Source organism: Daktulosphaira vitifoliae, unplaced genomic scaffold (assembly GCF_025091365.1).
Source record: "Daktulosphaira vitifoliae isolate Bord-2020 unplaced genomic scaffold, ASM2509136v1 Scaffold_1, whole genome shotgun sequence".
Taxonomy (NCBI): domain Eukaryota; kingdom Metazoa; phylum Arthropoda; class Insecta; order Hemiptera; family Phylloxeridae; genus Daktulosphaira; species Daktulosphaira vitifoliae.
In genome coordinates this window covers 40,775,634-40,790,819 of record NW_026099572.1, presented here as the reverse complement: position 1 = coordinate 40,790,819, position 15,186 = coordinate 40,775,634, and the positions used below count along the sequence as shown (strand labels likewise).

Sequence of the window (15,186 nt, the reverse complement as noted above, 5' to 3'; positions counted from 1 at the left end):
ATCTTAGCGCTGATGTTCAGCTGTGCTGTTTGCTGATAGTTTCTGGACGGGAACTTAAACAGTGACATACACGTTACCTTCCTATGCTGCTCCTCAGTCATAATAAAGTTGTGTCAGGTTGACAGCCGAGTAAAAAACTCTCAAATCATAAATTAAAGCCCATCCTAAATATTTGGAATAAAAGCCAAGGAGATGAAGATATTTATTATATTAAATAAATATTAGTTAGAAGTTAGAAAATAACTGTATAGTTATTTAGTCATTTAGCTATTTCATTTCATGTTGTTTAATATTATGGTGGGTTGTTTTTTAATAGTTTCACAATGTCTTTAAGAAGTTGTCGCCTGAGATAGATAAGGTTGTAACGTAATCTTGTTAAAAAAATGTTTTTCATAAATACATTATAAAATTTATTACGCATTTTTTAAACCATAAATAAATTATTTTTAAAAACTATTAAAATTTAAAAATTATCTATTTTACACTAAACCCTTTTCATTTTAGGCGACGTAATACAGTTTTTAATAATTTGGTACCGCAAAGTTCCTTTATTATTATATTTTTTTTAATGACGACTCATCACATTTCAAAATCTTTGATGTGATAAGCAAACAAAAAAATGTTTTCACCAGTGATGGTGGTAAATGATGATCTTAATCATAAAAAAAGTATAGTATTATCTGATTAAAAAAAAATATTATCTATTTTATATTGTTTGAATCCAAACAAATATTAATATGTTTAATTTATAATAAACAATTTTTGATTGGCTTTTTATTGAAAATATTTTAAGCATCTTTATTATTATCATAAGGGTTTTTTTTAGACTACTTCCTAAACACATATTGCCCTTAGCTAACAGTTTAAAAGTATAATTTAAGCTTTTGTGAAATAAACTTTTTTTTTCTTTTAACCAAATTTGACAAGTAACAAAACAACAAGTTAGAACAATAGTAACTGGCCGAATACTATCTAAGTATATGACCAATTACCGCGTGGGCTTGCTGTCTCTCAGGGGCGTAGGTTAATAGAAGTTTTTTATTTATTTGTTATACACTAGTACGTTCGACTATTTCCATTTCAGTTGTACCTGTGCTTTCGAACATTCAGCACTGCTTTAGGTAAGTGAACATTTACTATTATTCCTCACAGTCTGTATTTCACTGTATGGTGCACAAAATATACTTTTATTAATTTACATTATAAATATTTTTTTTGGAAAAATCATAAATTCAGTTATTTATTTTAAAGTTTAAAATAATTATTTTTATGGAAAAATACATGTTTTTATTTATACAAACAATGATATCTTCCCTTATACTGCAATATTACGTATCTAAAAAATTGACAAAATGCGATTATTGTAATATTGTATTTTATAATAAAACTATCTCTTTTATTAAAACAAGTGAAATTCAAATTTAATTTTTGATTATTCTAAAAATTTGCAAAAACAGATATGTATTGTATGATTACTCATCATATGATCATATTAGGTCAGAAAAAAAGTCAATCATTATTGATAATTTAACATTTTTTTCATAAGAATAAAAAAATACTTTTTCTGAACTTATAGATTAAAAATACAAGAACTTTAAAAATTCTGTTTTACTGAATCAAAATAATCTACTATATTTAAATATTCACAAATTTACCAAATAAATCATTTATTTGTAGATCATTAATTATAAGTGATCACTTTATTTAAACAATATGTGTTAAAATAAACTTAGATTAAGTTACTGATAGAATCTCCGATAATGCTTTTAATAATAATAATAATTACTAACGCTAAGCCAAAAATTAGTCAAAATAAAATTTATATGGAAAATTAAATTATTTATATTTATGCTCCAAATAAGGGATCCAGAAAACCGGGAGTTTTCTTTGAAAATTCACTACTTGTTTCAATTAATTAATCATTAATGAAATAATATATCATTGAACTATTTAATCAACAATGTATATCATACATATAACATGTCTAATATAAAAGGTACTAACATAATATAATAATGCAGTATAATAAAATGCACGTTTATTATTTGTGTACAACATGATCAAAAATTTAACAAAAATTATGTACATTATATTATACACAAAATTAAGATAGTTGAGTCGTTCAGTTGCAAAAGGACGTATGTCGAATTTTTTTTTTTGGTAATTTTGCTTTTTTGAAAGAATTAGCCTACAACTTGAAAGAAAAACAAAATTAAAAAAAACATTTTTAAACGTGCGTCCTTTTGCAACTGAATAACTCATGTTGTGCCAGTTGCAAAATTCAATTAGATAAAATGTCCAAAGTAATTTAGAAATTCACTGAGTGTTCATTTCTGAAATTATTACTAAAATTAATTCGCGAAAAATTACATGACATACTTGTGCTGCCTAATTTATTTTACAATTTTATAATTTCGAAGAAATAATGAATTAATTAAAACTTTAGGTTTCCCAATAATAAATTTCATATTTATGTCTGTACTCAAAAATCACACATTTCGACTGTATATTTTTATTTGTGAAGTTTTTGTGCATTATAAAGAATTTTTCCAACTGAAATTCGGTTTGTAGAGGAACAATTTCAAAATTGTTAGTATTATACGAGTATGAATGTATTAAAACGATATTAATACCGAAAATAACGCCAAAAAAGATCGGCGACCGAGAGCAAATACACTTGAGAACTTGCCCAAAAATGGCTTTATCAAGGAAAACGCGTGTCCGAAACTGCCCACTCTTTTCATCGTCGTTTATAAACCTACGCTAATACGCGATATAATACAATAAAATATTATAAAATGATAATGCTATTATGATCATATGAGAAGTGTATACACACAGTAATGCAATTGAAAATCTCCATTACCCTTCTAGTTAAAAAAAACACGACCGCTGACACCTTCGTTTATCGTCGTCAACCTTAACCTAACAGCCCCCATGTTAACCTAGAAACGATTTTCTACTTTCAACAATAAATTCACTGACTCACGGATCTTTACTTTCCCGTTGCATTTCGTTTAATGTCAACTAACGTTTAATGAAACTTCCTAGTAAATTCAAGTCAGTTATCTTTTAATAGTAATCCATTTGAAGATACGATAAAATTCTTCACTAATTTTCAGCTATAGCATACATAAATATCAAGCTACAATAAAATAAAATATATTATAATATACTAATTATTAGTATTACTATTAATTTGAAAACTGACGAGTTTTTCATTAAAAATCACTCAAAATAATAATGCTTAAAAATAATAATAATATAAATTTAATCTAAGTATAATTAAGATCAGTGAACTGTTATGAGGAAGAGCACGAGTCCCCCTAAAAATCATGTACTGACCTAATTTTTACTGAAAAAGGTAATTTTAGTTAAATTAATTAAAAAATATATATTGATCATCAAAGTAATCATAAATATAGTTAGGGCTAACGAGACCCACCCTCCGGTCGTCGCGTTCACGTTTACTTATGTGTATTTATTTTTATGCGTTTACTTTAAATACAACATTTTATACGTGATTTATATATTGTATATTAAAAATATTAGTTTGAATTTATATTTGACATTATTTTAATATTAAATGAAATCAAGTACGAAATGCTTGTTCAGTATAATTAATTATACAGGATGATGCTTTTAACACTAGCTAAAAATTCAAGTGAGAGTTATAGTAAACATATGATTTCTATAACTCCCATTTAAATTTTTGGCTAGCGTTAAAATAATCACTCTGTAATATTTAAAGTAGACTAAAAAAATTATACGTAGGTTACTTAAAATACTGATTAAAGTAATAGATAAAAATATTTTACGCATTTTAACATTTTAAAATGGAAGAGGTTACTTGAGAGAGCACTTTACTTATTACCTTTGTAAGAAAAACATCCCACTTTTTGTAAGCCTCGCTATAAGAGTTATGGCCTTGACCACGCAAAATATTGGGATAGTAATACTGACCTAAGTCAGTATTATAATTTACGATACCCCACACTAATTATAACTGTAAGATTTAAACCCAATCGACTTACTACCGAATAAATTTTGTATAATCACTTATCTTGTGTGAAGCTCTCAACATTCTACCCGCTTACCTCATTTATCGCTGGTTTAGATTACAGATCATAAATGAAATACTGCGGCACTCCAGTTCATTATCTCAAGATAATAATATTTTAATTAAAATATTCAATTAAATTCAGGGACTGTGTTTCTGAGTCGGTAACATGGCATGATGTATATTGTATTGGGTTCGAGACTTAGTTATGATTGGCACCATTTGCTTCACCACAAAAAATTAATTATTTTATCCTATGCCTTGCAGTTGCTAAAACCGGCTCTGTCTTCGTTTTTTAATAACAGTCTATAATCGTGTTCCCTATCAATATTTCTATTAAAAATTTTTTCTAGAAGTTAAGAAAACCCAACATAATGGGGATGTAGTATAGTTGGAACAGGCATATATAATATCTGACTGTAATTAAAATCGCTACCATAAAAAACAATTCTATGGTTTGATTCTGATGAAAATCTGTAGATACTGTTTAATTTTTAGAAGGAATTATTGAATTTTTGCAAAAACTATAACTATTATTCTGATCCTTGTTAGTTAACTATGATTTCAGTTGAAATTTTAATTTGTCATAGGACATTAGAAGTAATATATTCGAGTAATTCTCCACTTTACGGGAATAAGAAAATGTTTGAAGGTAACCATAATTTGTTAAGTATTGTTTAAAAATCGATACAGTGAGAGCTGAAAAAAGTGGCAATAGACAAAAAATAAAAACATCATAGTGAAACTAATACCTTCTAAGGCTTGCATTAAATCTCAAAGTTATAAAAGTTTCGAAATAAAATTTAGGCTAAATTAATCCCTTTACCAACCTCAACCCTTAAAAACCCAATCATTTAAGTTTTCGTACAACAATTTATTTATTTTTTCTGAAATATACAATGTTTTCTCAAAAATCATACTTTTGAATTTGAAATTAAAAATAATAATTCGACTATTTTTACAAAAAAATTGTACAACTTTTTTACATGATAGTTGTTTGCACTACAATAACAAGTTTAGAGGTCAAATTAAAAAATAAAAGTACATAACATAAGCTTTAATTTAAGATATATTTAAAGGTGTAAGGATTTCCAGAACATTTTTCAAAAGTTAAGTTGCTATTTTAAATTCTTCCTTGGCAAATGGTTAGATTTTTTTAAACTTGCCTCATCACTTTCTTATTGTTTTCAATCATATTAAATTTTCATTCGTTTGAAACATTTCCGTTTTATTGACCTTATTATAAATGCTCCATAATGTAATGCCACTCCTTATTTACATCATATTGTTATAATGATGTGTTATGTCTGTAATAAAGTATTTCAACACTGGCACTACGATTTTCAAGAATTAATGTGAAATTCAAATACGAGGTCGCTTAGATTTTACAAAAGAAAACAAATCATACATGCTATGTCAAACTAAATTATCTTTAAACTTATTCTGTATTCAGCTTTATATCGATTCTAAATATATAGTTAAACAAAATTCCATAATTAGTCCTATTTTATAACAAAAAATAAATAAACAATCAAACACTAAATGTCTCATAAAACTTTAAGAGCATAGAATTAATTCTTTTTTAAATATAAATTGCTCTCAATTATAGCCATTAATTCATAATAAACATATTTTGATAAAATTTCAAACTTATAAATGCATCATAAACTATGATTATGATAATATAATAAAATATAATATAATTGAGTTTAATATTTTTTAGTTTTTTAAATTAATAATATTTTTAATATAGTTTTAATTTTACTTATGATTATGATACATTATCAATTCAAAAACAAATGAGAATAAAAGTAATTTTGAATAGTAATCGATATGTTTTCTTTAATTGCGTAATCTTATGCATCGGAAACCATTTAAATAACTCGGATCATTTTCATACACAGGGAATTATTGTTTTTTTTATACATTATATTAAGTTGATAAAATAAGTAGGCAATAGAATAAAAACTTAATATGAAATTTATACACAAATAAACGTTTTGTTGAAAATTCAAATTATGTATACAAGAATAAATATATATTATCAACATAAAACAATAAATATTTATCCGATAATTTAATGTATATCAGAAAATGTTACAAGGTAATAATTTCATTAAAATGAGTTATTAAATTTACATCGCGTGACAAATGTCAGTGACATTTAGCTGGTTGGTACGAATTTAGGTTTAACTTATAAGATAAAATTAACTTTTCTAGGACTTTTTTTTATTTTCCAAGTTTGTGATTTCTATTGAAACGAATAAATAAAGTTAATAAACCAGGTCATCTCTTAGTTTACCATCGAGCATTACCTCAACTTCAGTATATCTTTATAATTTGATGGTAATTACTCTATATTTTAAGATTGCATTTATATTATTTATATATAAATATAAACACTAAAATATTGAGCACTAATAAACGATATTCAAAGTTTTTTAAAGTCAACCAAAAGAATATTTTTATTTTTGTCAATAAAATTTTTTAAAATATAATTTATGAATAAATAAATAATATAAAATAATTATTATTTTATAATTTTTATTGTTATAAGCCATGTATATATTAATTGTTCGATTAAAAATAAATACATGCTTTAGTCTCCGCATGTTTTTTGTTATAATAGTTGCAAAAAAAAATGTGTACATATTTTGACATTCCTAATGTTCATCTCTCTTATAGCACTGAAATAACGCTAAAAACACAAAATAAGATGTATAGTTGCTTGAATTGTTTACGGATGTATCCATGTTTTCAATTATGAGCTGACGTTTCGGACTCGTTGCAGAATCCATTTTCAGAACGATAGTGACAGACGAGCGGTTGTACTTTACTGTACTGAAACGACAGCTCGTAACTGAAAACATGGATACGTCCGTAAAAATTTCAAACAATACGACAATCCATGAAAACTTTAACACACTCTAGCAAAATAGTTCTTAAATTTCGAAATGTGCAACAAAAAAATTCGTATTTAACTTAGTGGTTATCTGAAACAAATTGATAACTTACGTTAGAAGTTATCAATCTTAGTAATGGCAGAGTTACAACAGGATATTTTAAGACAAAAAATAAAAATAAATAAAACAAGTCGTATTTTCGAAGAAAATCTACTCATTAAGTTTTCGTGTTTTAATTAATTAATCACATAAATGGTAACTAAACATGAATAAAAAAAATATTAATAAATTTTATTATAAAAGCAATAAGCAAATATACAATTGATTTCATTTAACGTTTTCAACATTTTTTTAAAAGTATTTTTATGCAGAATTACATAATTACATGATAGTGATGTTATGCATTATCAGAGATCAATTTATAAGTGAGTCCATTATGCTATATCCTTGACTGTACCATTAAATTAAGAGATTTTTTATTTAATTTATTCAAGTAAATATTATTTAAGTTTTTTGGATTTATAAATCAACATATTGGTGTCACATATTGGTATAAGTTACACGCATGTGTGAATAAAATAAAAACAAATCACAATAAAATAACTACCTATTCAGCTTCATATTGAAGCTAATATGTAGCTAATATTGAAAATTTAGGTTATATATTAATTCAAGTGCCATTTATAGAATACGCTAATATTGTGAAGTTTCCAGAATACCTGAATCTTGTCTGTAATGCACCATACTCTGCATCTATTTATTTGAAAATTTAATTAAATATTAAAGCATAATGCTAGATAAAAAAATATAACTCAAATATTATGTAATCACGTTAACATTAATTTTTCTTTAATTCTTTTTCATTCAAGGTATATACAAAAATTTCTAAAAAATATTATTAAAGATGGGCGGATTCCAACAAAGGCAATGGACACCTACAAAGAGACGTGGTCCTATAGCAGCAGAATTTTCTGGACCTGGCCCAGCAGCTGTAACTTTACCTTCACTAGTAGGTTAGTTCAAATATATATTCATTATATAGTATATACTTCACTAGAATAGTATGAATAACGTATTTTGATTTGATTTTCAATATATATCAGTAACTTTACACCAAGTAGGTAAGATTAGATCTATGCGTCCTTAATCGAATCTTCAATATTTTTTCCTGTACAAGATCCATCCTGGTAGTTCAATAATAATATTTCAAAAATATATTCCAGATTGACCAAAATCTGATATATTTTCAATTAATTAACCTAAAGCATCATTAATTACCCAGAATATCATTTTGAGCCATGATGTTTTAAAATGATATTCTATACTAGTGTTAAAATTTTATTGGGTAATCTATAAAAAAAAAACCGGAATGATTATAAATATTTTTTTATATCGTATTCAAGTTAAAGCGCACAAAAGGGTGTGAAAACTTAGAAGAATGCCCGGAGCATCAAAATAATAGCCTGTTTCGTATTTTAAAAATTGTTTTTTAATATTTTTTTGTCGCTAAAAATGTCACTTTGGCTAACATAAAAATTTTCAAAACTGAAAAATATTTTATTCTTTAATTTTTACTTTTTTCATAATTAAAATAACGATTGCATATAAATTTTATCATCGATTAAACCCTAAAGATAATTTTTAATAATTTTACAGGAAATATCGTACCAGAATCTAAAAGAGGACGAGCACCAGCTTTTAGCTTTGGAGCGAGGTCAGTAACTGTTTTGGATTTTTTTATTTGTTGAATAACTAACAAAACTGTTAGACGTCGTTAGTTGAATATAGTGAACCGGAAAATATTTATTTCTTAGCGCCTAATGTCTGAAAAAATGTATGCTCCTAGAATTAGCATCAATATTTTGCAATTTTACTTTAATTTCTTAAGATTAGTCATCAAAGAAAAAACAATTCAAATTTAAAAACTACTGTAAATTAAAAGTTTTTTTTTTTTTTTTTTTTTTTTTAATACATACACAATCTATACACTATCTATACACAAACGGCACAATAAGAGTATTAGCTAAGATAAACAAGAATGAAATATTGAGTGAAGAAGCCACCCACCGATGACACTTTCGTCTTTTAATTATTTTGTTTTGTCCTTATACGCAAATTTATATATTTTTTTTTTTTTTATGGATTGAGTAGGTCTCTGCACCATTTACGCTTAAGGCGGCGAGGAGGGTTACCAGGGATGGTTAATGAAGATAGATTTTTTATGAGCTCGTTTGGATGAGAGCTAAGGCGTAGGTGGAAACGTTTATAATAATTTTTTGCCTCTTCTTGAATTGTTTTCATACGTAGATCTTTATGCAGAGAGTGATTTGACACATATGGTGGACAATTGGTAATTTTTCTTAGTATTTTATTTTGGAACCGTTGAATTTTATTTAGGTTAGAAATTTTTGCGTTGCCCCAAAGCTGTAAGCCGTACGTCCAGATTGGCTTTAGGAGAGATTTGTAAAGGAGTAGTTTAATATTTAGGTTTAAGTGTTTGTTGTTGACGATTAGGGTTTTGAGTATTTGTAGGCGGGAGTTTAATTGTGATGTTTTGGCTTTGATGTGTTGAGCCCAAGTAATGCGGCGATCAATAGTTAGCCCTAGGTATTTAACGTTTGGGGATGAGGGAATCCGAGTGCCAAAAATTGATATCTCTGGACATGGTGCTAATTTAAGTGTGAATGTAGTATGTACTGATTTGGCTTGGTTTATTTTAAATCGCCACTTTTTGTACCAATCTTCCATAAGTGAGAGATGATTTTGTAGGTTTTTGGAAGCTATAATAGGATCTGAACTGGATGATATTATGACTTTATCATCCGCATAGTCTGCTACTAAAGTGTTGGGTGTGGTCGGTTGGTCGGATGTATAAATATTGTAAAGAATTGGGGAGAGTATTCCGCCTTGCGGAACGCCTGCCGCAATTCCTGCTATATTAGAGTCCGAAGAGCCATAATGAACCTGAAAGTAGCGGTCTGTGAGATATGATTTCAGTATTATGTAATATGTTGGGTGTAGGAATTGCTTTAATTTGTATAGCAGACCTTCGTGCCATACTCTGTCGAAGGCCTGGGATACGTCAAAAATTAAAAGTTGCCATCAGAATTGTATTTTCGGTTAGAAATAATTGATTAAATTTTATGCGATAAGATTATTTATAGAGCAATTGATTGATTGATCACTATTCAAAAGGTCTAATATATTAATATGAACGACTTGCCTGTGTCTAAGACGTTTATATTTGATTCCTTAAAACTTAATGTCTACTAAGCTATTTAGCTTAGGTAAAAATGGTAAAATTTCTTCTGGTATCGACGTGTTTTGAATTAATTAAAAAACAATGAAATCGATTCTGTTTACACTTACACGTCGCATACTAATACTCAAAGTTTAATCGTAGCTGATGAGCAATAGTGCGGTCATTAAATATCAATGTTGGTAAAAGACTAGTAATCTATTCGTAATAGGAATAAAAAAATATTTTTAGATTTTGATCGTCAAAAAGATATAGAGAGCGAATTGAAATATGTTTGAACATAGTATATAAATAAACATGAATAAATAAATTAAAATTAGGTTATGGTTTTTCTCTAAATAACGAGTTATGAAAAAAAAGTTATATAATTACAAGAAACTTATTTTTATATTCCAATCATTTTCTTGTAAATCTAAGGAGTATCGTAAAAAATAATAACGAATAGCATCGCCTTGTGGTTGCAACGGTTCGGAAGTAGACGTTTTAGAAACGCCAAAAATATGATAAATAAGTTAAACTAAAATTTTTCTTGAATATACAACGATTTTGACATGAAACTGATAAAAAGTATGTTTTGTTTCACTTTAAATACTCTAAAGTAAAATAATCCAGTAACTTAAATCTAGTATAACTGTTAAACAATAAAGCAGTATCGCCTCAAAAATGAATAATTATTTTTTTGACACTATTTATACAAGAAAAATCATCTATAATAATAGCTATAGAAGGCAGTGGTAAAGTCAAGGGTAGAGGCCACTGTAAAATTTATTTATGCAAAATAAAACAATTTAATAATACAATTTGAAAGATTGAATTAAAAATATAATTACGGATTCAAAGAAAATAAATAAAATTATCATAGACTTTAATTAAGTTCTACTTTCATAATTTAAATCAAACATTTTTTGATACTTATTAATATATTTTATATTTTAGACACAACGAAAAAAATGAAAATGCTGGACCAGGACCTGGACAATACAATATAACTGGACTAAGTGCAAAAGGTAAAATAGATCATTAAAAGTTTTATGAAAATGTACAGAGTGATGATTTATCGTTGACTACTCAATTTTTAAAAATAATAATAATTTAAAAAGAAATAGATTTTATTAGGTATTAAGTCTATCCCTTATAAGGTACCAACTGAAATATTTGAAAAAATTTAATAAAATCACAAATATTATTTCGACATAGGTGTCTTTACTATTGAAATATTTAAGTGTACTCTCTACTGGTGAAGCCAGAACTTTTATAGGAAGTTGACTAGATTCAAGCTAAGTCTTCGGTAGATACATATAGTCAGGGAATAAACTTATACATGGTGTTCAGTAAGTAAAGAAATAGTTTAATTGTTACAAACAATAAGAACAATAGAAACCCGTTTTTACTTACTGAACACTATTTGTATTTATAAATTTTGTATAAGCTATTTTGAAAAAATCCATCTTCGTAAAATTTTGATTACAGGAACATACAATTTTCATCTCAGAGGGGAGTAAACTGTATTATATCCGTACATAATTTCATAAATTTAAGTCCACAACGTCTTTAAATGTGCTCAGACCAACCCATAGTGCTGCTATGGTACTTTTTAAATAATAATATTCGTCGACTTCTTATGGAAACTTCTTGTGGAAACTTATTTATGGTTACTTTTATACTTTTTTAAACTATACCTATTACTATTATTTACTGTATAATTATATGATTTTTTAAAAATAAATACAGTTTCAAAATTAAAAATACCGTTTTTACGATTTTTTTTAATTAATTAAAATATTATGATGATACAACAAATAGGGTAGTAACAAATTTAAAAATAAAATTACAAAAATTACCGTTAATGAGTTTTCGCACTAATTTTTCCGATACCTATGTGTAAAATATCTATATTATATAATATTAAGAGTAAACAAATTACAGGTAAAGATACGCCTCCTGCAGCTACTTTACATTCAAGACCAAAAGAAATGAAACCAGATAATTTTCCAGCACCAGGTGATTATAACCCGGAAAAGGCCGAGAAAATTCTTCATGAACATTCTCCAGAGTACACATTTGGTTTAAAAACGCAAATAGAAAAGCCAAATCCTAATCCAGCCCCAAATGTGTATAATATACCAACAGTACTAGGCGCTGCAAAGGAAGGACATTTTAAAGCAGCACCATCATTTAGTATATCTGGACGAACTAAAGAATTTCCTGATGGGAGATTATTAAATCCTGGACCAGGAGCATACAATGATATTAGTTCAGATAGTGTAAAACCCAAATCACCGGCATATACTGTAAGTTCTAGGTATAACATTCCAGGAGATACTTCCCCACGACCAGGCCCTGGTGCTTACTCGCCAGAAAAGGTTAGTTAAAATATAAAATAATTATTAAATAAATTCAAAACTTTCATTTGAAACTATTATATATATATATAATTTCTTTAATAGTGATATTTTTAAGTAAAAACCTTATGATAAAAATCACAAATCTACCTTATTTAAATAATATAGACATAAATAAATTCAACAGAGTAGAATAAAAAAATTGGTATACTTTGTCATTATAGGCGACAACAGTAAAAGCTTCGGTACCAGCTTATTCTTTTGGAATAAAACATTCTCAATATGAAGGACTCATATATGAACAATAATATGTTAGTTATTGAGAAAAAATTATTCTCAAACATTGGTGCGTATATATGCCTAAAAGTTAGAGAGGATACCGGAGACTCAGTACTTTATTCTCACTACGCTTGTTACGCGTCACCATTTTCATTTTCCGAAAATTTAGTAATCTCTGCATTTTTTTTCTCTCCGAGCTCTATACAGGAACAGAAAATAATGCTTTAGCAGGAGATTATTACTCTGGTAGGATAGTTAGTCGGTTACTAAAAAAAAAGATGGCTACTCTAAATACTGAGCTAATCTTTCACTCAGCAAACGTAGTTACCCATCACCGAACCTCTAATCCTTAACAATGCGCATAGTGCATTGCCACATTACCGACTCATCCACACCATTATTGCTTTATTAAAAAGAACCAGTATAGTTGAGGCTTAGTAAGGATTCAGCGTAGTGTATAACAGTATACATTTAAAACTGAGTGATTCATAAAATCATTATCATTAGACGCTTCAAAGCAAAAAACCTTAAGAGTTAAAAAAAAAAAAATTTAAGTGAGGGATTGATCATCTAACCACCCCTATATCATATCTACGAAATAGACACTAATTTCTTCTAAAACAAATCCTACCTAAAAGATTTTTTTTACACTAGTTCATATAACGATACTTAATTTTCTTTTTTTTTTTACAAATATCGTACAATTTTTTTTAAATTTGATAACTGTTTACTAGGACAATTCTTAGCTATACAGGTTAATTTTTTTTTTTTGAATAAAAATTACACCTCCTAGAATTGTTTTATTAGATAAAAAATAATATGTAAAAACTCGGTTGAAATTGAGTAACTTTAATACGTGTCAATAAACCCTGATAATTAAAAAAAAAATGTGGTGGTAGTTCGCAACCAGTTCAGGATGATTTATTACGGATTGTCCCAAATTTAAATACAAATATGAACTATGAACGAAAAAAAATTATGTATTTTTACATAGTTCAGATTTTTTTGTTTTAACTGATTAAAAACGATTAAGTTAAGTTAGTCATTTTCATTTTTTAATACAGAATAGTGTTTCAAAATTTTGCTACTTGATAATTATTTTTTAAGTTTGATATAACTTGATTTTTTTGTATTATGTTTTTAATTAGATATACACAAAAAACATATTAAAGAAAGCTTATGTCTCTAGTATTGCTGATATAAATATTATTTATTTATATTTGATTGTTTTTTTAATTCAGAAATATTAAAATGCAGAAAAAAAGCTGAATTTGAAAATAATGAAACTTAATGATATATAATAATTTATAAACCAAAAAATGTATGTTACTAAATAAAATATTCGCTACACGAATGTTATTTTAATAACTAACATAAAAAGAATTCTTTCTTTGTAAACCATGAAATCATTAAAATATTTTTAATTGAATCGAAACTTATTATCAATAGAAACTTAAGAATTATAAATTTTACTTTAAGTGTACATTACAATTTTTTTTCTCTTTTTTGGTCTATTGAGAGAGATTGCATCCTCCCCTAAGAGGAAATTTCTTTACCATGTGTACTCTGGGATGGGTGGGTTGTTAATCTATGGCTGAAAAGGGATAGCAACTCCAATTAATAATACTGATGTCTTGTTCAACAAACAGAGCCAAAAAATACATATTTAATCTATAATTAAAATACATGTGATAAAAATTAGAGAACTGACAATTGTAAGTGTGTCCATTTAACCCTCAATCTATGTGTTGCAAATTATATTATCCCCTGCAAACATTTTTAAATATGCTACTATTACACAAATGCAAAACTACAAATTATTAGTTACTTTTACTATTATTAATTATCAACACTTAAATGATACTTCTTTAAATAGCACACTTATGTTAATAAAATGTAAGTATAAGGCAAATAAGTAGCAACATAGAAACTATATGCACAAAAAGTTAAATTTGTGAAGATGGAGTAGTTTGAAATTAATAAATTCCTTTTTCATTATATATAAATTAATAAATGTAAAATAAATATTTCAGGTTCAAATTGACTTGCCACCAGCACATTCATTTGGAATCAAACATTCACCATATTCTCACAGTTTTGGCATTGGATACTAAAGAATATTAAAAGGAACTTTTTAACAATATGCAATATTGATCTAACAAAATATTGCATAAAAATCTTTAAATTTTCAGAAAAAAATATCAATAATTGTTTTAATTGTAATGAAATAAAAATTATTATTATTATTGAAAGAAATGGCAATCAAATAGTGTTAAATTTACTAACCAAAAAATTATTCATTTTAATTTAACCTACCTAGATGTATAACACAGAAAAAATAAA

At 26.7% G+C, this 15,186-nt stretch overlaps 1 protein-coding gene across 1 annotated transcript; it reads left to right on the top strand.

Annotated features, from left to right (window-relative positions):
- Positions 1 to 1,026: 1,026 nt before the first annotated feature.
- LOC126894709 (outer dense fiber protein 3) lies at positions 1,027 to 15,106 on the top strand. The gene is made up of 6 exons (XM_050665912.1): positions 1,027 to 1,121; positions 7,833 to 7,976; positions 8,620 to 8,677; positions 11,159 to 11,229; positions 12,149 to 12,585; positions 14,877 to 15,106. The coding sequence occupies exons 2-6, from the start codon at positions 7,868 to 7,870 to the stop codon at positions 14,955 to 14,957; spliced, it is 756 nt and encodes a 251-aa protein (XP_050521869.1). The 5' UTR covers positions 1,027 to 1,121; positions 7,833 to 7,867; the 3' UTR covers positions 14,958 to 15,106.
- The last annotated feature ends 80 nt before the right edge of the window (positions 15,107 to 15,186 follow it).

Bases quoted from the DNA above. Each gene is read 5' to 3' on its own strand.
- LOC126894709 (XM_050665912.1), top strand. From the start codon at position 7,868: ATGGGCGGATTCCAACAAAGGCAATGGACACCTACAAAGAGACGTGGT. The intron at 8,678-11,158 runs GTCAGTAACTGT...TTTATATTTTAG, and splicing joins GCTTTTAGCTTTGGAGCGAG to ACACAACGAAAAAAATGAAA. The intron at 12,586-14,876 runs GTTAGTTAAAAT...TAAATATTTCAG, and splicing joins GTGCTTACTCGCCAGAAAAG to GTTCAAATTGACTTGCCACC.